Source organism: Phaenicophaeus curvirostris, chromosome 1 (assembly GCF_032191515.1).
Source record: "Phaenicophaeus curvirostris isolate KB17595 chromosome 1, BPBGC_Pcur_1.0, whole genome shotgun sequence".
In the NCBI taxonomy this organism is placed as follows: domain Eukaryota; kingdom Metazoa; phylum Chordata; class Aves; order Cuculiformes; family Cuculidae; genus Phaenicophaeus; species Phaenicophaeus curvirostris.
Genome location: NC_091392.1, coordinates 184,238,628 through 184,266,412, shown reverse-complemented (window position 1 = coordinate 184,266,412; position 27,785 = coordinate 184,238,628). Strand labels below are relative to the sequence as shown.

General features: G+C 36.1%; 1 protein-coding gene across 10 annotated transcripts in view; it reads left to right on the top strand.

The window, feature by feature from the left end:
* NBEA (neurobeachin) overlaps positions 1-27,785 on the top strand; it is a 499,111-nt gene that overhangs the window by 115,448 nt on the left and 355,878 nt on the right. For all 10 annotated transcript variants that reach the window (XM_069882400.1, XM_069882331.1, XM_069882372.1 and 7 more), the window contains exons 7-11: positions 1,769-1,888; positions 7,922-8,068; positions 13,104-13,301; positions 13,712-13,845; positions 25,049-25,157. In XM_069882400.1, coding sequence (XP_069738501.1) covers positions 1,769-1,888; positions 7,922-8,068; positions 13,104-13,301; positions 13,712-13,845; positions 25,049-25,157 — 708 coding nt within the window. The remainder of the gene's footprint in view (positions 1-1,768; positions 1,889-7,921; positions 8,069-13,103; positions 13,302-13,711; positions 13,846-25,048; positions 25,158-27,785) is intronic.

Below are 27,785 nucleotides of genomic sequence, written 5' to 3'. Positions count from 1 at the left end.
GCTCCTGGACTTAGAGTTATGAATAGTTTGTTGAATTTATGCTGGATGTTCCTTTCTGAAATAGAATCTGCCTACAAAATGGGGGACAATGTGCTCAATGCTTATTGAGTTGTGGGTTTCCATTTTGATTTGCGGGGGTGGAGGGGGTGGGGATGGAGTGGCCTACAAAAAATACATGCTCATTGTTGCTTGAAAAAAAAGAAAATTAGACTGGCCACATGTGACTTCAGAAATCAAAGCTCGAGCAGTACATCCGTAATCTAGTATTACTGAATAAATCTGTTTACTTGGATATGCAAGTGAGGTACTATTATGTACTGTCATATGATTAGTAGGGTTTTTTCCTCCTGCTGTTAACTGTTTTTCCTCCTTCTGTATAATTTTCATATTAGTAGGCTCTGTACCTACTTATGCCAGATCCAGGCAAGAGTCGCCAAGTGGCTTATTAAAATAATGCCCTGAGGGATGCAGAAGTTCTCTACTTTGAAAAAAAAAAGACTTAGCTAAATATAAAAATCAGAAGATAATAACTGGAACAGATATCAAGAAAGGGAAGACAAGCAAATAGTAAATTACTATTTCAAAATATTAAAATATGAAATGGTATCTTCAAGGCAGATGAGCTAACTTTTTCACAGAATCATTCAGACTGGAAAGGGACGTGTTGAGACAGTCTAGTCTCACCAGTGGTTCAAAGAAGGGGCACCTAGATCAGCTTGCTCTGTATGTTGTCCAGTCACATTTTTAATAACTCTAAGCCAGGAGGCTTCACAGTTTCTCTGAGAAATCTGTGGTAGTGTTTGACCATCCTTACTGCTTTCTACCATCTTTCTGAACATAAAGAAAAACTTCTTTACTGTGAGGGTGTTGGAACACTGGATCAGGCTGTCCAGAGAGGCTGTGAAATCTCTTTCTCTAGGGATTTGTTTGCCTGGATTTGTTCCTGTACAACCAATTCATTACAGTTAAGTATGACTTCATTTGCAGATCTTAAAGATTAAATTTCCATTCTTAGTCTTAGGTGAGTTTGAAGATTTAGTTTTAAATGAAACTTAAGTTTTCCTTCTCGAACTTACTCATCGCAAACATGTTGATTCCTGTTGAACAGATTATGTGAAAGATCAACATAGTTGTACTTAGAAGTATTTTACTGTAATGCTTTCACTGTTTGATTATATAATGCATTTTTAATGATATGACAATTGTCCAAAAATTAGAGGAATGGTAAAGGACAGAGGGAGAAAATCATATGAAGCAATCAGGACAACGTCTTACACTGGGCTGTAAAATTTGCTGTTTTAAAATTTTTCCTTTTAATTAATAATTTCTGACAGAAAGCTATGGTGAAAAGGCACAGATATATGAATTTTGTAATATGATAATATGAATTTGATAAAGTAAGTGCACATAGCACTCAATTTCCCATTAGAACTCAGTTGTGTTTTGTGTTACAACATGTAGTTTATAAATTAAATTACACTTTCAGGAATGGAAATGTAGGAAGTGTATTCGACTTTGTTATTTTATGTATGCTTTCTTGGCTCTAAATCTGTAAAGGGATGCAGGTAGGTACATAATTACATTTAGGCATGGTAGTACTGACTGGACTTGAAGTTCCACTAACTTGACTTTTTTTTTTATGAGTTTGCAGAGATTAATCTCTTTGTATAACTTTATGAAAGTGGTCATTTGCTTTTAATGCTATTCATTAACTTTGTTTTGTAGCATAAAATCTGCCAATATATACTGATTTTCTGTGTCTTTCCAGTGGTACATGATAAGCATTGTACACATCTATAACCGATGGAGAAACAGTGAAATACGATGTTACGTGAATGGTCAGCTGGTATCTTATGGTGACATGGCCTGGCATGTTAACACAAATGATGTAAGAATTTATTTTTTCCTTTCTTACAGCTTTTCATTTTAGAGTAAATTGAAGAAGAAAAAAAAGAAGTATTATATTTATTTCCTCTAAATATTTGGAAATTTCCTATTTTTTTAGCTTTCTCCTTTAATCTATCTTCCTTAGTTAGGTATTTAATAAGATGTAATTTTTAAAATTTATTTTATAGCTAGTGAAATTTTCAGAGATTTTCTTTGGACTGATTGTTATAGTTATTATAGCTGATACTACATAGGAGACACTGATATCAATAGATTAATACTTAACTTTTTCCATAAGAAATTAGGGTGGAGTCACAGATTTTGGAGATTTAGGTTAGGAAAAATCCTTAAGAAAAAAACTGATTCATTCTGCCAAATGAGTATGCATACTGCCAATGTATGCAAAAGTATTCGTTTTTATACCACATTAAGTTCTGTATTGGATTCAAGAGGAGATACTTGTTAATGGTTTAATTTTAAAGAGTTTCTTTTAATTTCAGTAAAACTGAGTAGCCTGAACTAGGATCAGTCATATTGTTCTAAGCACTGTATAAGTATAGTAAGAGATAATTTCTTCTACACAGAGTTTATAGTTTTAAACTAACAAGATGAATTAAAGTAAAAGCTAGAAGACAGAAGCATAGAGATGTGTCAAGAGATTTATAGTATTAAGCAAAATCTGAAGTCTTACATCTGTTTCCCAGTAATGGATATATTTTGCCTTTCATTATTTGACTTGACATTAGTAAACAGGCAGTTGACCAGCATTAAAATTGCTGTACCAAGTATTAAGGTATTCATTTTTAATTAATATTGTTAGCAAGTACAAATTAACTGCTGCAAAATTTCATCCCTGAAATAATGAGCACTTTTCTTAGTTTTTTTTTTTCTTAGAAAAAAAATATTTTTTCTTAATATTTTCTCTCTGTAAAATATTACAGAGAAATGTCCTCCTGGTAAGCTGTACAACCCTGTTAAAACATTTTGAGATATGTACAGTTGCACAACATTAGTCAACTCAAAGCAGAGTTCAAATTAATAGTATTTTCTTAGAAGAGCTGCATCTGTTTTCATACTTTTTATTTAAATTCTTTTAATGAAATCTGTGTAAGTTTGAAAAACATTTTTATGCTCTCTTCTCATATCTTCTGCTTTAGGAAGTTTGAGAGTCTCCGGTGGGTCTCTTCCAACCTGGTGATTCTATGATTCTATAATGATATAGAAAATAGGTACTCTTTCTGGCCCAGAGTTCTGAATGGGTAAAGCAGAGAAAATTCTCTTGTGCTTTGCCCTCAGCTAAAGCCATGCTAGACTTTCAGACATGCTTGGTTCATCAGCTTGATACATTCTTGTTATTTTTTGTTTATGATATAATCCTCAGTTGTTTCTGACTGCCTGTGTAGGATAAGGAATCTCTTTTGTACTTAAAGAAATTAACTGTCTTTTGCTAAATTCTAGATGCAAAGTTTGATTTGAAAGTGAGAGTTTAAATACTACATGTTAATTAAAGTAGGAGAGCTCTGCTTGCCAAAGCTTCTCATCATCATTCTTTGTTTCCTTGGTAGCATTTCTACTTGCAAGAAAAGGCAAAGCCTTCAGTTTTTTTGCAAAGCATGATTTCTCCTTGCTAATATAAATATCTTTGTGATAGAGGAGAATATGATGATTGAAAAGGCAGCTGAGGTCTCAGAGGATCTCCGCTAAGTTACTAGTTATGTGGTGTAGGGATTCGTAATCCTTACTAAAAAAAAACTTAGCAGGAAGAGCTGCTCCTTCTGTTTGTACCTTCTTCACAATATTCCTTTCTACTTTCTCATGCAGAAGAACAGTTTTTCCATAGGGTGAGATTGGTTTACTAAGCCATAGATGTTCTGATATAAGCCTTTTTACTTTTTATATGAGTTTCTGCTGAGATTTTACTTTGTTTTCTGGAGAAAAGAGTAAATTAGGAAAGACACTAGTTTATCATTAGCTCTCTATTTTTTAATAACAACATTCTGTTATATCAGAAGCAGGAAAAAAATAGAGACTAGTAGAAATTCAGGAAAGATATATGAATGCAACAGGGTGTTAAAGGCATAAAAAAGAAAAGAGAGGAATGCGTACGTAGGGTCCTTAGCACTATTAAATGTCAGCTAGGAAGACAAGCTTTTGTTTTAACTGTATTTGAATTTATTTAAAAGTATTCCCTTGAAAAGTCTTGAGCAATTATCCATCTTATTTGTTAACTTCTACCTTTATACCCTTCCACTTAGATATATCTTTAGTCTCCCGCAAGATGACAAGAAAATACTTTACCGGAATAGCTTTATGAGAAAAGATAAAGCTATGCAAGTCAGCCAGTCATTCTTCTTTCTTTTCATCATGTGTTGTGCATAACTATTCATGTAGTTTATAGTGATAGGTTTAGTTTTACAGTTGTGAAAACTCAGAAAGGGGCAGGAGGTATATATTATTGACTAAGTGCGCTTAACTCTTTTCTGTCTCTTCTTATGCAGGAACATTATAAGATAATTGAGATGTAGCGTTTAAAATGCTAAACATAAGCTACCAAATGCATTATGATTAAATATTGTTTCAATTAATAAAACATTCATTAGATTTTTATTATTGAGTTTAAGATTAAGGGACTGAGTTGAATTTAATTTTTTTAAGCATAGTTTCTTTTCTTGGTAGAGACTATGAATTTATTTTATTGTATTTTTTCCCAGATTGATATTGCATTACAACTCTCTTACATTTTTATAACTTTTGTTCCAATATCTGGCTTTTACTTCTTTTATCCAAACAAGAACTGAAGAATATCTCAGTTTACAGTTTTCTTACATGCTCTGGAAGACGCTGAAGTTAGGATGTAGATGACAAAAAGGGTGGAAGTTTAAAAAGATCCTTTTTTTCTTGATTTTTAATAGGTTTTCACTTGTATTTCTTGTAATTCATTCTTATTTATACACAGCTATGAACGCACTTGTTTCTTAACTGTTTCTGTAATATGGGCAGCAAGATATGTGATATTACAGGAAGTAGTCATTAACATTTACATATTTGTATTCTTCAGAAATGTATGTTGTCTTAATAGACATGCTTTCATCTAGAGATATGCTAAATGTGTAATATACACAAAACTTCAAATCACTCAAACTTTCTTCAATATTTTTCATTTTATGAGGGGACTTCATGTATTAAAAATGTTACATAATGTTCAGCCTGAGTGTTAGAGGGAAGATATGAATGTGGATGAAAAATATGGAATACACTGTAAATTTCTTTGTATCCCTGTTTCCATTGTGAATGCCGCTTATATACAGTTTCCATTTTTGGCTCTGACTTAATTATTACTCTTTAATGATATATATAAAAAACATAGCAATGCTGAGATTCATTGCATTAGGGTGCTGCACAAGGTATGGTAGCTAGTGGTAAATAACTCTTTGAGTCTATATTCCAAGGAATAAACATAGCTATAGAGATTACGACAAAAAGATTAATTTAAATGCATGATGGTATAACATATTCAACTGTGTGCAGTTCTTAGCTGGCCAGTAGTCATGATCAACTCTGTATGCCTTACGGAGAGATCAATACATTTCGAAGTGGAAGTTAAATCGGAAGAGCTGGGCTGTTACAGCTGTTAGATGAGGAATTTTTCCCCCTTATGGGAAGACACATGGAAGAAAGTCTAAAACATCTCTTAAAGGTGTAGAATATAGGGATACTGAGGTTTGGTGGAAGGTTTTTTTTCAGACAGCTGGGTGAAGATAAACTTGATGATGTCGTGACATCTTTTGCTGAATTTTGCATTTACATTGTAGGATAAGGAAAGTTGTGAAGGATTTTAAAAGTTGACATAAGAGGTGAAAAGCAACAGGTCGATGACATCAGTAACCCTTGGGTTGTAATTGAAAGAAGGCTTATAAGTGTGAAGAATATTAAGGATAGTCTTATGTCCTTAATTAACAAGGTCTGGAAGTCCCAAGAGTTCAATTTTTTATGAAAATAAAATAGAAAGATTTGGACTAAGGGACTCAACAAAGTGATCAGTCAGTCACTTCATCTTGGAGTCGTTAGTGACATACTACCAGGGATGTGCAGAAATAGGCAAATAAACTTGGTTCAGGTGGAGTCCAACAGGTTTAAAACTGTGGAAATGTGAGGAAGTTGGAGGGAGACCAAATGAGCGACAAGTATTAGGTGCTGATTTATAAATAAATAAATAAATAACCAAATAAATAAAACTAGTTTATGGATTGTTTGGCTACTGGAGCAGAAGTGAATAAAAACTAGCAGAACATCAGGAGTTAGACCTCCCCTCCAATAAAAAATAATGGAGACACCTAATCTGAAGTGAAGTGCTAGAGACTGGGAAAGTGCAACTTGGTAAGAATGAAAAAAGAAAGAACTGGAAATACTGTAAGTTAATAGACCTAGGTGTAAAAGTCAGAATCCATTGAAACCTACAATGTCTGTTGTACAATTAATGATAACTAGAAGGATCCATGAAAATATGCAGGAATCTGTGTGTCAGAAAAAGTGTGGCAAACAGTAGCTGAGACAAACTCCTCAAGAATGGCAATTGCCATTGTCTTAACACTTTGACAGTAATGGTGCAGCTGTCAGTAAAGCCTTCAAGGCTAAGCAAGACTTCAATGAACTAACTGAAAATTGTTATGAAGTTTCATCATTAGATTTGCTAGCAGTCAGAGTAGTCTCATAGTCTGCGCTGTGTGTCCTGGATATGAGACTTTGTGAACCAATCTTGGTGTAGGTTTTTTTTCAGAAGTCTTTTAGTTTTGACCAAAAAAAAAAAAAAAAAGAAATTCCAAGGTCAAAATATTAGAAGAGGTATTTCGTCAACAAGAGGATAAATCAGAGATAAAGTCACGGATACTTCTTACCTCACCTTATTGCAAAGCTGAGCTCCAGATCTTTGATCTCCTTCTAACTCTTTAGATAGAATACCCTTTTCTTTGTTAATAGCTTATTCACTTAGATCAGTTGCTGAGGCAGTTCACCATATTTTATTCCATTCTCCAGACTGACAACAATATTTCTTAGGGTAAAACTCATCAGCCAAGCAAGATGAAAAAGCAGGCTTCCTAATGCAGATTCTGCTGATTCAGCTCAAAAAAGTGAGACCTGATTCTTATTTCTGTGAAAGTATATGTGATTCAAAGAAACAGAAATCCTTGTGCTTCCTGTTTCCTCTTGTGCTGCATCCTGTGTTCCAGTTCCCCAGATCTTTATTTCTAGACAGACAAATTCTAAACTTCGTTTCATCTGAAAGTGGTTGTTTTCTTGGAAGCACCAGAAGAACTTGACCTTGCAAAATAAATTTAAATCGGAAATGAAAAGAGGCACAAACCCCCACTTCAAACCTGAAGTAATAGGAAATGGACATATGGAGAGCTGCAGAATGTCTTTGTGCAGTGGGATAGTTGCTTGAAAGAAGAATGGAAAATAACCACTCTTTTAACTGTCGAAGAAGACAGAAGAAGAGCTCAAGGTCAAACCAAATCATTAGAGGCCACGGTCATAGAGGAATATTGTGCACCAGTTTAAAACAAGAAAAAGTCGTATTTGTTTTTTCTGCTAGAGGTGTTTAGCTCTGTTAGCACAGCAGTGAAAGAGTGCATTTAAATGCATATTCTTGTGTATTAGCAGTAGGAGTTGTGATTATAATTACAAAGAACTTTAAGGCTTTCACACTTCCTGGAAGGCAGTAGGGAAGGTTATTTGGTAGTTGAATGTACTGTTCTAATTTTCTCAGTTGAATGTTGCACAACTAATAAAAAACAAATCCTAGCAGCCAGTCATAACAGCATTGCAATGCTGACCTGTAAAATAATTAATGCTATGATATTCAAAATGAAGTTGTTCACTACAGGGAATCAGGTACTGAAGCAATGAATGATTGATTTATTTTCTTAATTAGAGTCTTCCTTTATTTTTTGGCTTCATTGGCTGTGTATGAATATTATTCCACTGTACAGTTTGTATGACTAAACTTCATTAACATTGCCTTTTTCTGATACAGAGCTACGATAAATGTTTTCTTGGCTCTTCGGAGACTGCTGATGCTAATAGAGTGTTCTGTGGCCAGCTTGGAGCAGTATATGTATTCACTGAAGCTCTCAACCCAGCACAGATCTTTGCAATACATCAGTTAGGACCTGGATATAAGGTAATAATGGAAAAATAAAATGTGCAACTGGAAAAAGAAAAGAATTTATAGACATAGTTGGAAGGTATATTTGCATGTGGATATTCCTCTTAGGATCAAGTAGAGCTATGTGATTTGCTTTCACCCAGAGTATTTCTTCAATTATTCTAACTATCCTTAATTTCCACCACCTTTTTGAAAGATGCACATTATTTTTTAAAGCGTAGCTGAAACACATTTGTATGGGGAATTTATGACTTTGGGCCATAATTAGATTAAAGCAATTTTGTATTTGGTGTACTGAATATCAGGGGAATAACTTTCTTCTCTGCTGTTTCTGTTTAAAACCTGATTTAAGGCAGATTCACATTCAGCAGGGCCTAAATAACCAATTCTGTTCAAATGCAAAGTTTTAAACAGTTCTGCTGAAGTACAAGTTGAGCTTTTTACTCTTGCTTTGACAGTGGCATTTAGGGGACAGTTTGGACAAATTAATGGTGCATGCATAAACTTGGGCCTGTAGTATGAACAGTCATATGTTTTGGAGTGGCTGTCTAGAGTAATTATTTCGTCAAGAAGAACAATGCAGATACTTCGCAGAAGTTGGCAGAAAGTGCCTAGTAAAGATGACTTGAAAAATTAATCTTACCACAGCTAAACACCGTTGAATTTCTATCACCAATTATTCCCAAATTTTATTTTTCTGATTTGTTTAATTTGAAGTATCATCTGAAGTGGAGGTGTTTAAGGCACGGGTGGATGAGGTGCTGAGGGATATGGTTTAGTGTTTGATGGGAACGGTTGGACTCGATGATCCGGTGGGTCTCTTCCAACCTGGTTATTCTGTGATTCTGTGATTCTGTGAAATAAGCTTTCATGTTTTTAGTAGATATTGTATAATCTGAAAAGTAAAACTTTACAAAACAGCAGGTAAAATTTGGAGTGCTGAAAATGATTGCCCTAATTCTTTTTATAATAGCTAACACTTGAGTGGCAGTGACAGTTCAAAATATCTTGTATGGTATGTATGTACTGTGAATAGCCAAATATTTCAGAGTTGCTTGGACAAGAGGAAGTCCATTGCATAGGTTGATGTTTAAAACCTGACTTGAAACTAAAGGTATTCTGTCAAGAGAGGTGTTATCACCTAAGCAAACAAGGAGTGCTTTATTCCAAACTGAATACTGTATCTTGTTTGAACAAATACTTCTGCCAATTAATTTTTTTTTTTTGGTCATACAAAAGGAAGTAATGTGATTTATGCTACTTAATAATAAATGTAGTAAATCTTTGTAGATTTATTAAGTTACCAACTGCTGCATACTGAAGAGATACTAAATAGGAATAATGATTTCAGTTGTTTAAAGAAGTGAAAGTTATTATGTAATATTTTGTGAGTGTTGAAGAGGTTCACAAACCATACGTGCTTTCACACTAAACGATATTTCCAGTAGTTACTGCAATAACAGTGTTGTCAAATTACCTTACTTGATTCATAGGTTTCCCTTAAACTAGGCCTCAAGCTCCACCAGGGGAGGTTTAGGCTGAACATTAGGAAAAAACTTCTCACGGAAAGGGTCATTGGGCACTGGAACAAGCTGCTCAGGGAAGTGGTTGAGTCACCTTCCCTGGAGGTGCTTAAGGGACAGGTGGACATGGCGCTGAGGGACATGGTTTGGTATTTGATAGGAATAGTTGGACTCGATGATCTGGTGGGTCTTTTCCAACCTGGTGATTCTATGATTCTGTGATTCTATGAAAGGGACCTTAAAGATCATCTAGTTCAAACCCTCTGCCATGGGCAGGGACATAACATTTAATTTTATATGTTTGGCAATCTCTGCTATTATCCTGTTGAATGTATTTTCCCAAGTCCCCAGTACAGTATGCTTGAAATTAATTTCTTTTCTCTTTCTGTTGATCACTGTTGGTAATAAACAAGTATCATGAATCAGAATTTGTAGCCTCTCTTTCCCTTCTATTATAATAATCTTTTGGGTAGGAGAATAGCATTTCCAAATTAAGGTCATGTTTATTCAGCTCTGATGAAAGAAAGTCCCTTTAATTCTTTTTCTCCAAATAATATGAGGCAATGTTATATTTATTTGTAACTTATATGTTCTTGCTTTTCAAACAGCAGTCTCTGATAAATTCTTAAGGCATAGTAAACAATGAAAAATAGGTGGTAGAATAATGTCAAAATTTGTTTATAAAACTGATGTTATTTTAACTTAAGCAATTTAGAAAGTTGCAAAATTTCATGATAATAAAATTATACAAATTTTGTTTTAAACACTGACATAGTTAAAATGGCAAAGGTATGAAAAACCATATGGAGGTGAAACATTCTGAGCTTTAAGATGTGACGAAGCTTAGAGGCATGAAACATTTTCTGGGTAAGAAGTGGTTTCACATGGTTAAAACATAAAAAAATATTACAAACAGAATGCAGGTATCTCTGGAAATCAATTAAATCACTAAGTTATTTTTATCTCTTCAGAAAGTGCACAGAGATTTATCTCTAGAATTAAAAATAGCTTCTGGGGAGAAATACATCACCACCTGCCTCAGGACAAATCTGTAACCTCTTAGCAGTCATTTACTGATAAGTGAGACGTAGCCAGCCATATCAGCAGAGAACCAGCTCTCAAGCTCTCGACATAATATTCATTCTTTGTGGTTTTCTGCTTCAGTAAGTAGCATGACACAAGAGGAGCATGTTTCTAGATTAAAAGATTTGGTTATGAGGGCTGAATACCCACAGTGTGTGTATTTTTGTGATTATTACTTTAGATTTGGTTGTAGTCTGATCCTTTTGGCTGAATGACTACCACCAGTTGGAAGACATTTCAATTTCAGCCAAAAGAAGTCTTTTTGGTTCTGAACAGTTTTGCAGTATGAACAGTAGACTGGGACAGTAAGTAGACTGGGAGTTCCCCTACAAAATGGACTCCTAACCCAAGTCAAAATCACAGAACCACAGAATGGTTGAGGTTGTTGAAAGTAACTTCTGAGGGTCATCTGGTCCACCCCCTGGTCAAGCAGGGCTACCTAGAGCCAGTTGCCCAGGACTGTTTCCAGATAGCTTTTGATTATCTCTGATGATGGAGGCTCTGCCACCTTGCTGAGCAACCTCGGTCACCCTCACAGTAAGAAAGTTTTTCCAGATGTTCAGAGGGAACACCCTGTGTTTCAGTTCGTGCCCATTGCCTTCGATTCCATCACTGGGCACTGCTGAGAAGGCACCGGCTCCATTTTTTTGGCACCTTCCTTTCAGATGTTTAAACACATCGGTAAGATTCCCCGTGAGGCTCCTTTTCTGCTAGGACTGAACAGTCCTAGCTCTCTCAGCCTTTCCTCATAGGGAGAGATACTTCAGTCGCTTCATGATTTTAGTGGCCTTTCATTGGACTCTCTCCCATAAGTCCGTAGCTGTCTTGTACTGTGGATGCCAGAACTTCAGGTGTCACCTCCCTCGACCTGCTGGCAACTCTCCTAATGCAGCCAAAGATAACATCGTACTAATTTGCCAAATTATATTAAACCGTTGATTTCCCATTCATTTTTGCTCTTCCTACTTGCATGCTCTGTTATAGTACCTGCATTTCCTACATTTCCAGCATGTCATTGCTTCTTCCCTCCCCCTTGACAACACCAATTATGAGACAGGGCTGACTGACAGATTTGCTCCAAGGGTTCTCCAGCAGCTGCAGTCAGATGCCCAGTCTGTTCAATCTACGTCAATTTTATAACCCGCGTACAAGTGGATGCCTGTCACAAGACCTTTAGGTGCCATGTGTCAGTCACTTGAGCAGATGCACTTTTCCATCATTTGGCTGTAAGCAGAAGACTTTCTTCAGTGTTTCCAGCAGCCTTGAGAGCTCTGCAAAAGCTGGATGGGTTTTATGTGTTTACATAAGATGTAGGAACTTGTAATTTGTTTGGAAAGAGCAGCTGTTACCCTATAAGTTGCCTACTTTAATTCTTCTGGCCTGGGTAACCAAAACCCTAGGGACATGATGCAGGATTTCTTACTTGGGGGTGGGGAAGGGAGGGAAGGAAAGATATGGTAGGACCAAAGCAATAAAGAAAATTGTGATGGCTATATGCAGTGAAAACAAGCAAGCTTATTCATAATTGAACTTAGCAATAGATTATTTTAAATTCAGTAAAGGTTTTAGAAAGGTAACATATCATATATCTTGCATTAATTAAATGGTGGTAATTTCTAACAAATTTGCTTTACTTGTATGAGTACAGCACTTTGGGTAACTAGTAGTTGTCTTTTTGCCACTGTCAAATGATTATTATATGCATATGGAGTTATGTGCCAAGATAAGCTGACAACACTTTGCAGAAATGCCTAAATCTATCTTCTTGTGCTTCACTGGTTTGTCAGTGTTGCCAGAAAACCCAGGTTTAGATCAGACATGAATCATGGTATGTTTAAGAATAATAGAAATTTTCAGTCTTCCTTTGTAAAAGCTTTGAGTGTGAGAATCATTAACTTAAAATATGGCATTTATAATTTTCTTTGAGTTTTTCCTTTGTGTCTAAGTAGCTTGTTTATATACACAGTCCTTACTGTTAATGAAGCATGGATTTTAATGCTATTTAAAAACAGCTATTCCATTAATAAAAATAGTATAGGATTCAGTATTCTAATTTGAATGAGTTTGTATAAAGTAAAATGCCAGGCATTTAAATTGTTCTTGATTTTTGATGTGTTGCATGCTCTGTTTTTTATTTTAATATATTTATGGCAGTTTAATGTGACTCATTTCTTCCAGATACTTCTGAAACTTAACACTGATGCTGAAAGGAAAGAGAAACAATACTACATAAAATACCAAATATTATATTGACATTTTGATGTGGAGTAGAATAAATTAAAAAAAAAATGTCTCATTGTTCAGTAGCATTAAATTACTGGAAAATTAAAGAGAAGTGTAGCACTTTCTATATTCCTTCTCAAGCTCAATGTATTTTATACATATTTTGTGGCAAGGATTTTGTCTAAAGTACTGACTTTCTAAAACTTGTGTTTTATTTTCAGAGCACATTCAAATTTAAATCTGAGAGTGACATTCATCTGGCTGAGCACCATAAGCAAGTGCTGTATGATGGGAAACTTGCAAGCAGTATTGCTTTTACTTACAATGCGAAGGCTACTGATGCTCAGCTATGCCTTGAATCCTCACCAAAGGAAAATCCTTCCATTTTTGTACACTCCCCCCATGCTCTTATGCTTCAGGTTTGTGCTGCTGCATTGATGTTCTATGATTACTGTTAGCTCAAGATCATTTGGATAATAAGAGGATTTAGAAGCTACTGTACAAAGAGATTGTTATTTTGTATTATTTCAGCTCTTAATATACCTTTCACTTGAAGTACTCTTTCTTTGCTCACTTTCTAGAGGAAAAAATGATTATTTCTTCATTAAGAAATATATAAGGCACAGTTTGCCACTATGCTGAAGTTATTCTGTTTAAAGCTTGCCTTTATGTAGAGTGATTATAACTGCAACACAAGTACTGAAAATAAGTTAAAATAAGTCTGATTTAGTTTACACTCAATTCAGTGTTAAGTTGTTCCCAAGTTATGTTTGTAACTGTCCTTTAAAATTGAGATTAACTGAGGTTTTCCTTTATTTTATTAATTTAGGATGTGAAAGCTATCGTAACCCACTCCATTCACAGCGCAATTCATTCCATTGGCGGAATTCAAGTTCTTTTTCCTCTCTTTGCCCAGTTAGACAATCGACAACTGCATGACAGTCAGGTGGAAACAACAGTTTGGTAAGCTTCTTTAAAGCAATCTAAAAACTAAATTAAGCTAAGAATATTTTGGGTTTCATTGTGGCAACGTTTGTTTTGTTTTCTTTTGTAAATGCTGTGACAGACATTTCACCCCTGTTTCATTGAAAATAATATTGTTTTTTGAATGTGGTTTGCTGTAGAGATGTGTAAATGGTATTAATACGATGAGATTCGACTGGTATAAAATCGGATTGGATTGGATTAAATAATGAATTCAAATCACTTTAGAGTCTGTAAGGATAGCTTAGCAACAGTTCTTGCAACTTCTAAAAGAAACCAGTGTGCTTTTACTTGACAGTGCAATGTTGTTTACTTTCACAAAGTCTGTGTTATTGGAATTCGTATTTAATAACATTCAAAATTAAGAAAAGATATCTCCTTCCATATTAATAGGTGGGCAGAAAGTCATAGAAATGTGATCAGTTATTTTGTGGCCATATTACAATTGCAACTGTGACTGGGGACATACCAAGAGATTTTTAGACAAGGACACATGAAGTCTCTGCTCCGCCATTATGGAAGTAGCCCCTGGGTTGAAAGCTTTGCACGCACTGAATGTAGATGGATGTGCAGCCTGCAAGGACTACTTGAGTGTCTGACAGGACACACACTGACCGATTCAAATCAGCTGAGCTGTAGTTCATTTTGAAAAGATTTCTTGACACCTGCTTCTCAGGACAGGATCTTATTCTAGTGGCAAAACAAGATGTTTAAGGTTGTCAGGACAAAATGTGTTGCTTGAACCTTTGGAGGTAACAAAACTGAAAAGGTAGTACTCAGACCATTGGTACAGTGTTTCGCTGTAGGATGGGATGGTATGTAATGAAAACCTGCTAGAAAATAGTGTTTTGGGGCAGCATGAGCTGACATTTGTATTTGAATAAATTTATAAAATAGGTGCATTATTTATAGTTGGCTCATGTGGGTTATTTACTCTTTAGTTGTCTGTTTTCCAGAATGTACTTTGCATTAAAATATTGTGAAGTAAGAAGAATAGAAAAAAACCATTTCTTATTTTGAAATAATTGTGGAAAAAAATATTCCCTATTTGCTTTTATTTACTGGCTCAGCAGTAGGAAAAAATGCTTTATTCCATTTTAGGGAAGGTTATGTGTATATGTTGAGTATATGTATGAATAAAATGTGTTAAGTTCATTAATAAGCTGAGTCTGTAAAAAACGATAAAGCATTAACTATGTCTGTCTAAAAATGGAGAGCTAATATAATATAAGTTTTATAGGTTGAGATAAAGACTAATTCATCCCAAGTGTGTGGTCTTTGCAGGGAGTTAGAACATTCATAATGTTCAATTTAAAATGTACAGAACGTTTCTGGAGTTAGTTAACCAGTAAGTAGGAGAAAAAAAAGTTGTTCTTGAATAAATCATTGCATTTCTTCTATAATTAGATTATATTCTAAAAAAAGATCTGTAATTCATTATAATATATGATTGTACAAATGCGTAATACAAGATGTGACCCTAAATAAAAAGATATTAAAAAAACTTAAGCAAATGGCTGCTTGATGAGATGTAACTTAAATGTTGAATTACCATGGTTTTGGTGCATGTGCATTAGTTTCTTACATTTAATTTAATGGGATGTAGGTAGAGAGGAAAATAACAGTTTAAGTGAAGAAGAAAGTATGCAAATAAAGGAATAAAAGACTTCTGGGACCAAAGAGAGGATATAATGGGGAAAGGGGGCTAAATATGCAAACCAGGGCTACATTTAAGAGTCTTTTGTGGAGTGGAAAGACGGAATAAATATGCTTACTGGGTTTTTTAGACTTTTCTCTCTTTATTTTTTCCTTTCCAAAATGCAATTACTGAACTGTAGCAGGTACTTGTGTGTACCTTTCTTACTTATGAAAAAATATCTACAGCAGCAACAGAGGGCTGCACTGCTTCTTTCTGAAAAATAGTCATCATTTAGCCATTAAATATTTTTATAAGCAGATAATCCCTATGCCTCTTTGCCAATAAAAAAAATAAAGTCCAGATGATGCTTGATGATAGAAGACCATTACATTTTAAAGGCTTACTATCACAGTAGAATTTATTTCTTTCTGGTGGCAGTTGAGGGAACTCAGAAATTGTGCTGCCTTTTGTCTTAATGTGTTCTGAGAGATGGGAAGTTCTTAGCTTGATGCCCTAGCGTGTCTTAAGTTTCAAGACTACTGTTCTGAATCCTTCTCACACCTCCTTCTCTCCCACATATGCTGATATCTGTTTAACAAGTTCAAGGTTCTTAATTATTCGGTTTTGGTTTTTTTTCTTTTTAACATTAGAAGAGGATTGTTAACTGGACTATGAAAGAGCACCTTCCTTTTTAATTGTCTTGATACCACTTATAATTTTAATCAATGACTCACTCTATAGATTCCTATGCTCCCATACACTGAAATTAAAAGAATGGAAACTGAGTTCATATCCTTGGGGTCTTTTCCAACCTAGTGATTCTGTGATTCTGTGTAAATGTGTTTTCTTATATTAAAAGATATGCCTGCTATTCTGAAGAGTGGTCTGTCAACTTGAATGCCAAGACTGCTACTTTTTATCCTGCTTTTCAGTACTCTGCGTAGAATAGAAAATTGTGCAGTTTAGGTCAATAAGGTGTTTATGGAATGAAAAGGAATATCGAGTGCTTTTTCTGTTATGGTATTGTTGATACATTTGATTATACTGTATGGGTAATATGATAGGAAGAACTTGCTTTGTTCATTTGTGGTCTCTCATGCATGGTTTTGAATTCATTTGGGTCTGTTGAGCACTGGCATACAAACTGATTCTGACAAGTTACTGGGTGTGCAGTCTTTGGCACTGACACAGTTCCATCACAGAATAAAGTACAAGTGTTAATTCAGATGAGATGGTGGTGCTGGACTGTGACATACTGGGAAAATAAAAAAGTAGAAAGCAGAAAGACCTACAGCTGTTTGTTTAAACAGATTAGATTGTTCCAAAAATTCTTTTATGTGCTTATTCTAGATGTTACTAACTGGATTTGCTAGATCCCATACATTAAAAATAGTTTTGCTGTTTATCATACTAAATAAAGGCAGTCTTAGGCCCACGTTAACTTTCTTAAAGGTCATATACACACACACTCCCCCTAAATTTGTAGCAAAGCAACTGTAGGCATCTTTTCAGTCAGTTTTATTACTGACTTTATTTTGACGTTTTAATTTAGGTAGTTGTAAGTCAGTGAAAGGGAAACATGGGTGAAGGGAGAAGAATAATATTTGAATTGGTGTTCTTCATCTCTTCATGTAATTTGTATATTTTTTCTTTGATCAATTAATATCTTGTACTCTTTTTTAAAATTTTTTTTATATTCATTTTAGACTTTTGTATGTAACTAGTGGTGTTGCTGTATCTGTATCTGTATTTTGGTTGATGAACACAGTTCTCTAAGTACAATATGAAATAAGCAGTTTTCCTGTCAGTTTCCACATATAGCAAATAGCACAGCTTGACAGGAAGTAAAACTAGGTGTCTTAATTCTTTATTAGTTTAATGTGAAAAATCTGTGCATCTCCAATAATTCTTAATTAATAATGTCACATTTTTAATTGAATTTATCTTTAAGAACATGACAGCGATTAAGAAGAATGTCAGGCTGCCTAGAGAATTGGTTAAATCACCATCCCTAGAGGTATTTAAAAGACATGCAGATGTGGTGCATAGGAATATGGTTTAGTGGTGGGCTTGGCAGTGTTAGGTTTAGGGTTGGATTCAATGATCTTAAGGCTCTTTTCCAACCTAAATGATTCTGTGATAGGTACAATTTTCTTGTTTGCTCCAGGTGGCCCAGATATTTAAAGCTGAGAGGGGGTATGAAAATCATCCTTTCCGATATTCTTGCATTTCTCTTTGTGCCTCTGATGGAGAGCCAAGGTCCCCGTCCATTGCTGCCTCTAGTCTACAGTTGGGAGTTTGCTGAGTCAGATGCTGATAACCGTCTCCTTGTGAGTTTCTAAAGGAACAAGGGTGAATATAATACCTGAATTTTCACATCTCTATTATAAACTAGCTGTGCTCAGATGAAATCCGTTGTACTGGAATTTTTGCAAACTGTGACAGCAGGAAAGGGACTTCCTGAATCATACTGCCTGAGTGATACTTCGTGGCACACAGGCTTTTAGTGGCCATGACTGCATAAATATGAATGAATGAATATGAGTAATTAGTAATGTAGCAGCAGAGCAATTGACTATGTTGAAACATGCACAAGTGGTTGATTTCATGCTTTAACTGTGAATATACCTTGATGAAAATCCATTTTTGTATTCCCAACCTGTATTATAAATGCAGTCAAAACATTTTTTTAAATCCCTGCTTACCCTTTGTACTTTGGGGGAAGTATCTTAGGATTGTTAAGAACAAAACATTAATTGTTGGTGTATGACTATCTTAAATACCACTTTAACTGTTTATGCTAAGGTTAGTTTTCTAAAGTTATTGTATTAACAGGCTGTAGTGGATTTTATCAGGCAATCCTTTTGTCTTATTTTGGAGAAGCTAGGAATAGAAATGGGATTAGTTTATAAAGGATCCTTCCCAAAGATAACCAGACAGAAAAATACCTGCATGATTCTCTTTTATATAGACTTTTCAAGTTAAATCTTCTGTTTTTAATCAGCGTGCTTAGATCTTAATAGCTATGTGCCTACTTGAATTAAAGGTGCATTTTATAAAGCATAATCCAGATAACTTTGTACTACAAAATCCAAGGTGAAACTTAAAAGTAATTAGGATAAATCTTTCAGAGAAAATTATAGTGGGGAAGAGTAGACTAGAGAAATGGATCTATGGAGTGATTTTAAAAAAAAAAACAAAAAAAAAAACCCGGAAACAAACCAAAAAACCACCACCACCACCAAAAACCCCAAGATAAATAAGACTCTTATCCTAGTGGTGCAAGTTCCTGACTTCTAGAGTGTTTTTATTCGTCTAAAGCCTTTGTCATCTGAGTTTATTTGAATAGATGACTGACATTCCTAACAGGTTGCTGCATTTGTTAGTGAAGTCATAGAAACTGATTTCAAGAGAACAGTTTGTCTAAATTGTCCTGTATTTTATCTCCACAAAACAGTAGTAATTGTTCACTTAATGGGGACTACCAGTCTGTTTAGAATTTGACAAAAGCAGCTCTTCCTTGTTCAATGGTTGTCATAGCATAAAGACTTCATAACTCTGGGTTTTCCACTGTGAGCTTCTTTTACATCCTTTAAATTTCCCATAACTATAAATGGACAGAGAAAATGAAACATTTATTAATGTATGTAATTATTCTTACTTCTAATGAAGAAGGAGGTGTCATATTTTGGAGTTTCGAAGACTTGCCTACAGAAGCTGTTTTAGTGAATTGCTGTAGTATATTTTTTATTTAAGGAGTAAGGTTGCATGACTGTTGACTGAAGATTGTGATGTTGAAACAGTGATGAACTATTGAAACATATTAGTTATTTATATGATATCTACATATTTCAATGAATGAAATAAGCTAGTTAGTGTTCGTAACTTCACAGTGTATGTCATAAGAATAACAGTCTGAATTACAAAGGTAGGGACTTCACAAATGTAATAAATATGTATAGACATGAAAGCATCCTTAAGAAAATCTTCCAGTAAGATGTTATAAACTGTGAACACCAATTCTGTGCTTCTGAGTGTGGTTTTTTAATTTTTTTTTTTATTTAAGGGGAAAATGTGATTAATCTTCATTTTTTTTACGTAACAATGTTCCAGAGACTTACTGTCTCTACAACTATGCTAATTATACAATAAGCAGTATCATAATCATTGGAAATATAGCATCTTCATGTTTTAGTCTTCAGCCATTTTCTTCTGCTTCTTAGTAGTGGAAAATTGCTGGAAAAAATTTGTCCTGAAATTAATTATATTTCCAGTAGAAGTCATAATTCTTGCTGATTTAGTGTTAGTTGACGTAGGTATTTTTCCTTGTGTATCCATTTCTTAGCTGCACTGCAGACAAATGATCTATTCTAGTCAGGGTGTGGTACAAAGGAGATGTAGGAATGGGCTGAAGTATCCTTTATATTTGCCTTTGTATCTAGGGGAGTTGAAAATAGGCAAGAATGGAGAGAAATTTTGTATGGCAGTGCACAGAATTTTGCAAGTTTAATGTGAGCCCTGCAGCAATCCGATGCATTTTAGTTACTGGTAAGTTTGTTAAATTCTGTTTGAAAAGTTCTTGATCTTAGAAGATGGTCTTGTAATCAATATTATTTCCCCTTTGCCAAGAGCAACCTTTTTAAAAGGATAATTGTGGCAAATTTTTTTCTCCTAATATAAATTTTTATTTTTAAAATCTTCAGGTTTAGTTTATTTTCAGCTGTGTGACTACATAAATTGACTCTCCTTAGAAATATGTTAGAAATTCTGGATACAGTCCTCTAAAATATTTAGTCAGTTCTTTAGAAGCCCTTTAGAAGCCTAAATTCTTAGAATGCAATGTTGAGGAGAAAAGATCCATTATGTCAGTATTTCTATATACACATGCACACACATACACACTTAAATGTTTGCTTGAGGTGTGTCTGAACGTGTGAGAAACAAGAAGTTTTGAAGAAGCTGGGAAAGCTTATCTGGAAATTGTTAACTGTTGGATCTTTACAGGCAGATTGTATTCTCTCTGGCATAAAATGTATAAGATTAATAACATGTAAAATCAGTGGTTTGTGCAGTAGCTGTTATTTAGAGCAGTTTCATTCTCTCCTTACTCCTCCAAAAATGAAGTTTTACCTGGAACAAGTATAAGCAAGGTTTCTGGGAAGAATCAAACTAAGCACGTAATATGTTTTCTGCCTGTCTCTGATTACTGTCTTTAGGTAGTAAAACCTTCATTAATGTATGTGCAGTGAGAATTTAAAAACATTTTTGTTTTCATTTTACAGTTCTTCGGTCAGTTAAAATATTACAGATCTTTTAATTACTTCATTTCCTGAATAATGATATGGACAGACTGCTGTTTACAATTAATTATTGTGCTAATTTTAATCAACAGCATAGTCCTATACAGTATTCACCTTCATTGTGCTTCTATGTGACTACCTGAGGGTTCTTAACTGCTGCTTTTTCTGGTACTCGGAATTTTTTATGTGCTTGAAGGTGTAAAGTGTAATGATGCATTCACGTGTGCTATCCCAAGATTTGAATTACTGTATACTACAGTCAACTCTATTATTTATGGTGGCAATCTTAGATAATGCTGAAGGATTAGAAGCTAGAGTTCCTGCTTGCAGACCTGAGCTGATTGTGGTGTCTTTATGTATCTGGTTCAATAGATGTTAAAAGCTATTTTGGACTTATGAAAAGGCATAGCTCATTCACAAATGTATCGGCTGGATGAATATGTTTTTTCTGGAACTAGAAACATTGGCATCATTTTGCAGGGACAGCTAAGGTAGCTCTCTGCAGAGATAATGTAGGCAGGCAGGATTAATCAGTTCAGCCGTACCCTGCATAAAGATGATTAATATCTAAAAAGTGATATCTGGGATCTATCAGGATGTGAATTTATAAACTATGTTGATTCAGTCTTTCTTACATAGAACGAGTTCATCTGTGTCTGTGGCATGCTTAAAAGTATTAACTGGCCCCTGATTATTCTGAGTTTAGTTGTGTGTTTTATGTGTACTTAAAAAGAAGAAGAGAGAAAAATCTTTATTGTTAGGGTGTCACTGTGTCCTATAACTTGCATTCAGAGTCATATTAGAATTACTAACAGTTGCATAGAGATTATATTAATATCACATAACTCCATCCAATGAGTTTATATCTAAGTTCATAAAATCGACAAATAAATGTCAATACAAAGAAAAGGGCTTTTGATAGGTCAGTTACACAACTGGAAGTAAAACCTCTCAAACTTATATCTACTGGCATGTTCAAGGTACAACAATCTTTTAAATAAGTTTTAAGAATATTTTTTTACTATTCAGTATACTATTAATAGTATTTATTGTTGTAAATTATGTGCTAGTCTTTCAAAGATGTATGCTGTATCTTAACTTTATGCACAGAATCATAGAACAGTTTGAGTTGGAAGAGACCTTAAAGATCATCTAATCCCGCGCCATGGGCAGGGACACCTCCCACTAGATCAGGCTGCCCAAGGCCCCATCCAACCTGGCCTTGAACACCTCCAAGGATGGGGCAGCCACAGCTTCCATGGGCAACCTGTTCACAGGGAACACCGCCCTCATTGTGAAGAATTTCTTCCTAATGTCTATTCTAAATCATCCACTCTCCAGTTAATACCCATTCCCCCTAGTCCTATCACTACATGCCTTTCTAAAAAGTCCCTCCCCAGCTTTCTTGTGTGCTGCCTTCAGGTACTGGAAGGTTGCTATAAGGTCTCCCTGAAGCCTTCTCTTCTCCAGGCTGAACAACCCCAACTCTATCAGCCTCTCTTCACAGCAGAGCTGCTGCGGCCCTTTGATTATCTTTGTAGCCCTTCTCTGGACTGGTTTCAACATTTCCATGTCCTTTTTCTATTGCAATTCCAAGAACTGGACACAATAATTCAGGCAGGGTCTCACCAGAGTGGAGTAAAGTGGCAGAATCACCTCTCTCAATATGCTGGCCACACTTCTTTTGATGCAGCCAAAGATACAGTTGGCCTTCTGGGCTGTGAGCGCACATTGTCGGCTCATGTCAAGCTTCTCGTCAATCAGCACCTCAAGTCCCTCTCCTCAGGGCTGCTCTCAATGACATCATCCCCCACCCTGCATAGAAACCGCAGATTGCCCTCGGTCTCTCTATCTGTGTCATCAATGAAGACATTAAACAGCACTTGTCCCAGTATGGATCCCTGAGGGACACCACTTGTCACAGGTCTTCATCTGGACATTAAGTGATTGAGCGCTACTGTCTGAATGCGACCATCCAACCTATTACTTATCCACAAAACAGTCCACCCAACAAATCCCTATCTCTCTAATTTAGAGAGAAGGATGTTGTGGAGAACCGTGTCAAAGGCCAGGTAGATCACGTTCATTGGTTTTCCCATGCCCACTGCTGTGGTTACCCCATCATAGAAAGCCACTAGGTTGGTCAGGCAGGACTTGCCCTTAGTGAAGCCGTGCTGGCTGCCGCTAATCACCTCCCTGTCCTCCATGTGTTTTAGCATAGCTTCTAGGAGGATCTGTTCCGTGATCTTCCCAGGCACAGGGGTGAGGCTGACAGGTCAGTAGTTTCCAGGTTCATCTTTTCTACGCCTTTTAAATATTGGGATAGTGTTACGCTTCTTCCAGTCATGAGGGACTTCTCCTGACTGCCATGACTTTTCAAATATTGTGGAGAGTGGCTTGGTAACCACATCAGCCAATACCCTCAAGACTCTGGGATGCATTTTATCAGATTCCATAGACTTACATATGTTCAGGTTCCCACTATGCATAATGGATTTTTCTCCTAAATCATAAGGTTACTCGTGAAGGATGATAGTAAACACCATCTATAAAGAATTTTCTTTGGCTTATTCAATTTCTTTTAAAGGGAGTTTCCAAATATAAATCTTCAACCCATTACTTGAGCTTCTTATGGGTTGTCATGTAGTAAAAATGATGAGTGTCTAATTTTAGATGACAGATAGAAACTTTCAGTTGGGGTAAGAGAAAATTGATGCATATAACCTCATTTGAAATTGATGTGACAGCTTGACAGGCTGTTTTGATAAAAGCTTTGGAGTGCTGTTAGTGGACATTATCTGTGTTCTTTTACTGCTGACACTCTCAGGAGCATTCTGTATGTGATTTTAGACTGATTATTGTGACCACTCAACAATGAAGCGAGACAAGGCACTATTTCATGTTCACAGCATGTAGTTTGCCTACTGTGTACTTTTCACATGGCAGCCTTGCTCACCAGATAGAATAAATCTTGTTTTCCTCAGCAAGTTGATTATGTTTTGGTGCTGGCAGGGATTAAACAATCTCAACTTTTATTTCAAAGTAAAAGATTGTATTTGGACAGCAAGGAAACCTTTAGGTGACTACATACTATAAGTAAAGTTGAAATACATAAAATGCAGGTTGGACATTTCCTTTCACTCACTTTTTCATATCTGCAAAAGCCACAGTTTTCACCCTCTCCCTTGCTTGTGCCCCTCACCTGTGTGAAAACCTTCATGCTTACAGATATTTGTCTGTCCAACTAGGAATTGCTATAACTATTTTACTTTTAGAAAAGGAATAATGACTTTATGTATACGTTGTATATGCAGTACAAAGCATTCTGTCATCTACCTTTTTGAGGTATTTGAAAAATAATTTAGAATATTTCCTTTCTGTTATAAGTGTTCTGGGACTTTTTTTTTCTCTTCCTTTGCTCTGTGTTTTTCTGCAATAAGTCATTGCACTTTTGCTTCCATCTCACCACCCAAGAGCCGGTTGTGATTTTTCTCTCACAGTGCATTGATCTATCATATGTTTCTGCTGTTGATTTTTGTAACATAGTTTCACTGACTTGCCGAGTCTGTCTCCTGATGTCTGTAATATCTCTTCAGTTTCTAAACTGTAGCCTTTTCTCTCCCTGTGCTTTCTGAACACCTCACAGATACAGATTGAGAACTGCTGGCATGGGCTGCTTGGGTGATTTCCTTACAGCCTCTAGAGTCTCTCTCTTTCCTAACGGTTGAAAGTGATTCTCAACTTTTATTTGGTCAGGCTTAGATATTATTCTTGTGTTTGGTTTAGAGAAAATATGAAGGAAGCTCTTCACCCTGGTGTTCTTCCGCTGTGGTTTGTGGTGGACATCATTGCCCACATGCATGTTCAGCCATTTTATGCCTCATTTCTATAGTAGTAGCTACTCTAGGGAGTAAAAGTGTGGAATGGACTGCATATTTAAAACCTAAGATATTCCTGGTCAAATAGGGAAAGCTAACAAAATATTTTTTCCTGTTCTGTTTGAACGTGAACTCCCACTCCTACTGTTGTAACGTGAACAGTCATTGGAGAAATTTGTCAACAGAAAAAGTAAGATTTATATTCTTTCAAGGGACTTTTCAACACTCTAAGCCCCTCTAAGTTCCTTGCATTTTTCACCACTCTAAGTTTCAGTTCACTTAATACCTGGTGAATATTGAGAATGTAACAGATTTGATTTTTCTGCGTTTCTAATCTAAAAAAAATGCTTGTTCTTTACATGCAGTGCTACCCTATTGGCATTCTTGGTTGAGCTTCTTAAGAGTTCAGTAGCCATGCAAGAACAAATGCTTGGTGGAAAAGGCTTTCTAGTCATTGGATACCTCCTTGAAAAGGTACGTTTGGAGGTATTTTTTATCCTTATTCTTAGCATTTCTACTGTCATTGTGGTATTTTTAATCACTTCACTCAAAGGACTGTGGTAATGAAATATATTTGTGATGTAAGGTATTTTTGATTTTTTACTTATAACTTGTCTACAGGAGTCTTTTCATCTTCCTTATCGTCTTGCATGCCAATATTCAAATAATCCGTTTTCTGGAGTTGGACCTGTTTGTCTAATTTATGCTTTTACATTAGCTTTGTTTGTGAATCACTTAAACATATTTTCATTTGTTTTTCTCCACTCCCTGTTCCCCAGGCTTTCATTTAGGAAAGTTCTCTTGTTCCCAGTTTCTACAAATGTTATCACAGATATGTCCTAATTTGGTTTAAGTTTCTTTTTTTTGATGTGTTAATAAAAATGAATTTAATCCTCTGTGGCTCAATTCTGAAATTGTTGAAATCTTCTATTTTATAAAGAAGAAAAACTGAAAAATAATTTAATTTCCAAAAGAAACTGTTGCAAGGGGTGTTCCCTTTAGTTACTTGTTTTCGAATGTTGTGAGCAGTCATCAAAAAACTGAAGTTCAATTCAGATGCTTGGCTGAGGAATGTTACTTGCCCCATGGCCCAAAGTCCTCATGAAACCTTGCTACTGTGATTTAATAAACTGAAACCAAACTACGGTCAGATATACTGAGATAGTTACACTCTTACGATTGAATCTCATTACTCTGACATTCTTGAATTCTGTTATTGTATTTCTCATTAGCATGCAGTCAGAATAACAGTCATCTGAGAAGTTACGACTGCAGCTTTGTGTTGTCCAATGGTGAAATTAAATAACAATATCGCCATTAAAAAATATCCTAAATTTTGAAGAAGTATGATAAATGATTTCATTCTGTTCTCTGTGTTATTTTCAGCTATAGAAATGTATTCTTTAAGTAGAAAGACTTTACATTCACTGAAGTAATACCTAAAGGCAGATTATTTTCTATACTCTGTGTTTCATGTACTAGGCAACTGTGATTTAGAATGTTGAAAAACTAGACTAAGTGGACACGATAATCCAGGTGGAGTCTCACCAGAGTGGAGTAGAGGGGCAGAATTACCTCTCTCAATATGCTGGCCACACTTCTTTTGATGCAGCCAAAGATACGGTTGGCCTTCTGGGCTGTGAGCGCACATTGTCGGCTCATGTCAAGCTTCTCATCAATCAGCACCTCAAGTCTTTCTCCGCAGGGCTGTTCTCAATGACATCATCCCCCACCCTGTATAGAAACTGCAGATTGCCCTGACCCAAGTGTAGTATCTTGCACTCGGCCTTGTTGAACCTCATGAGATCCACACAGGTCCACTTCTCCAGCTTGTCCAGGTCCCTCTGGATGACATCCCATCCATCTGACGTGGCAGCTGCACCATTCAGCTTGGTGTCATCTGCAAACTTGCTGAGGGTGCCCTCGATCTCACTGTGTCATCAATGAAGACATTAAACAGCACTGATCCCAGTATGGATCCCGAAGGACACCACTTGTCACATGTCTTCATCTGGACATTGGGCAATTGAGCGCTACTGTCTGAATGTGACCATCCAACCTATTACTTATGCACAAAACAGTCCACCCAACAAATCCTTATCTCTCTAATTTAGAGAGAAGGATGTTGTGGAGAACCATGTCAAGGACTTTACAGAAGTCCAGGTAGATCACATTCATTGGTTTTCCCATGCCCACTGCTGTGGTTACCCCATCATAGAAAGCCACTAGGTTGGTCAGGCAGGACTTGCCCTTAGTGAAGCCGTGCTGGCTGCCGCTAATCACCTCCCTGTCCTCCATGTGTTTTAGCGTAGCTTCTAGGAGGATCTGTTCCGTGATCTTCCCAGGCACAGAGGTGAGGCTAACAGGTCAGTAGTTTCCAGGTTCATCTTTTCTACGCCTTTTAAATATTGGGATAGTGTTACGCTTCTTCCAGTCGTGAGGGACTTCTCCTGACTGCCATGACTTTTCAAATATTGTGGAGAGTGGCTTGGTAACCACATCAGCCAATTCCCTCAGGGCTGTGGGATTGAGTGGGAGGGGCTTTACCCCCCTGGTCCCTATCTTGTTGCCCAGTGACCTAGGAGGGGTGAGGAGGGCAGTTGCCAGTGAAGTCTGAGGCAAAAAAGTTGTTGAGCACCTCAGCCTTCTCCTCATCTGTTGATACAACGTCACCATATTTGTTCATCAGTGGTAGTACTCTTTCTTTAACCTTTCTTTTCTGGTTGACATACCTATAGAAGCCCTTCTTGTTAGTCTTTGCTTCCATTGCCAAGTTCAGCTCCAGCTGTGCCTCGGCCTTCCTCACCCCATCCCTATTCAATCACACAGCATCCCTATACTCTTCCCAGGTTACCTGTCCCTGCTTGCACTGCCTGTGCAGTTCCCTCTTCGTCTTCAGTTTGACCGACAGGTCTCGACCCAGCCACGCTGGTCTCTTCCCATCACTGCCCAATTTCCTATGTCTGGGGAATGAGCGCTCTTGCGCTCTATGGAATGCATCCTTAAATATTTTCCAGCTCTGTTCTGCTCTCTGTTTTCTAGGGTGCAGTCTTTCTGACTAACTTCTTGAAGATCTCGAAGTTTGCTTTCCTAAAATTTAGG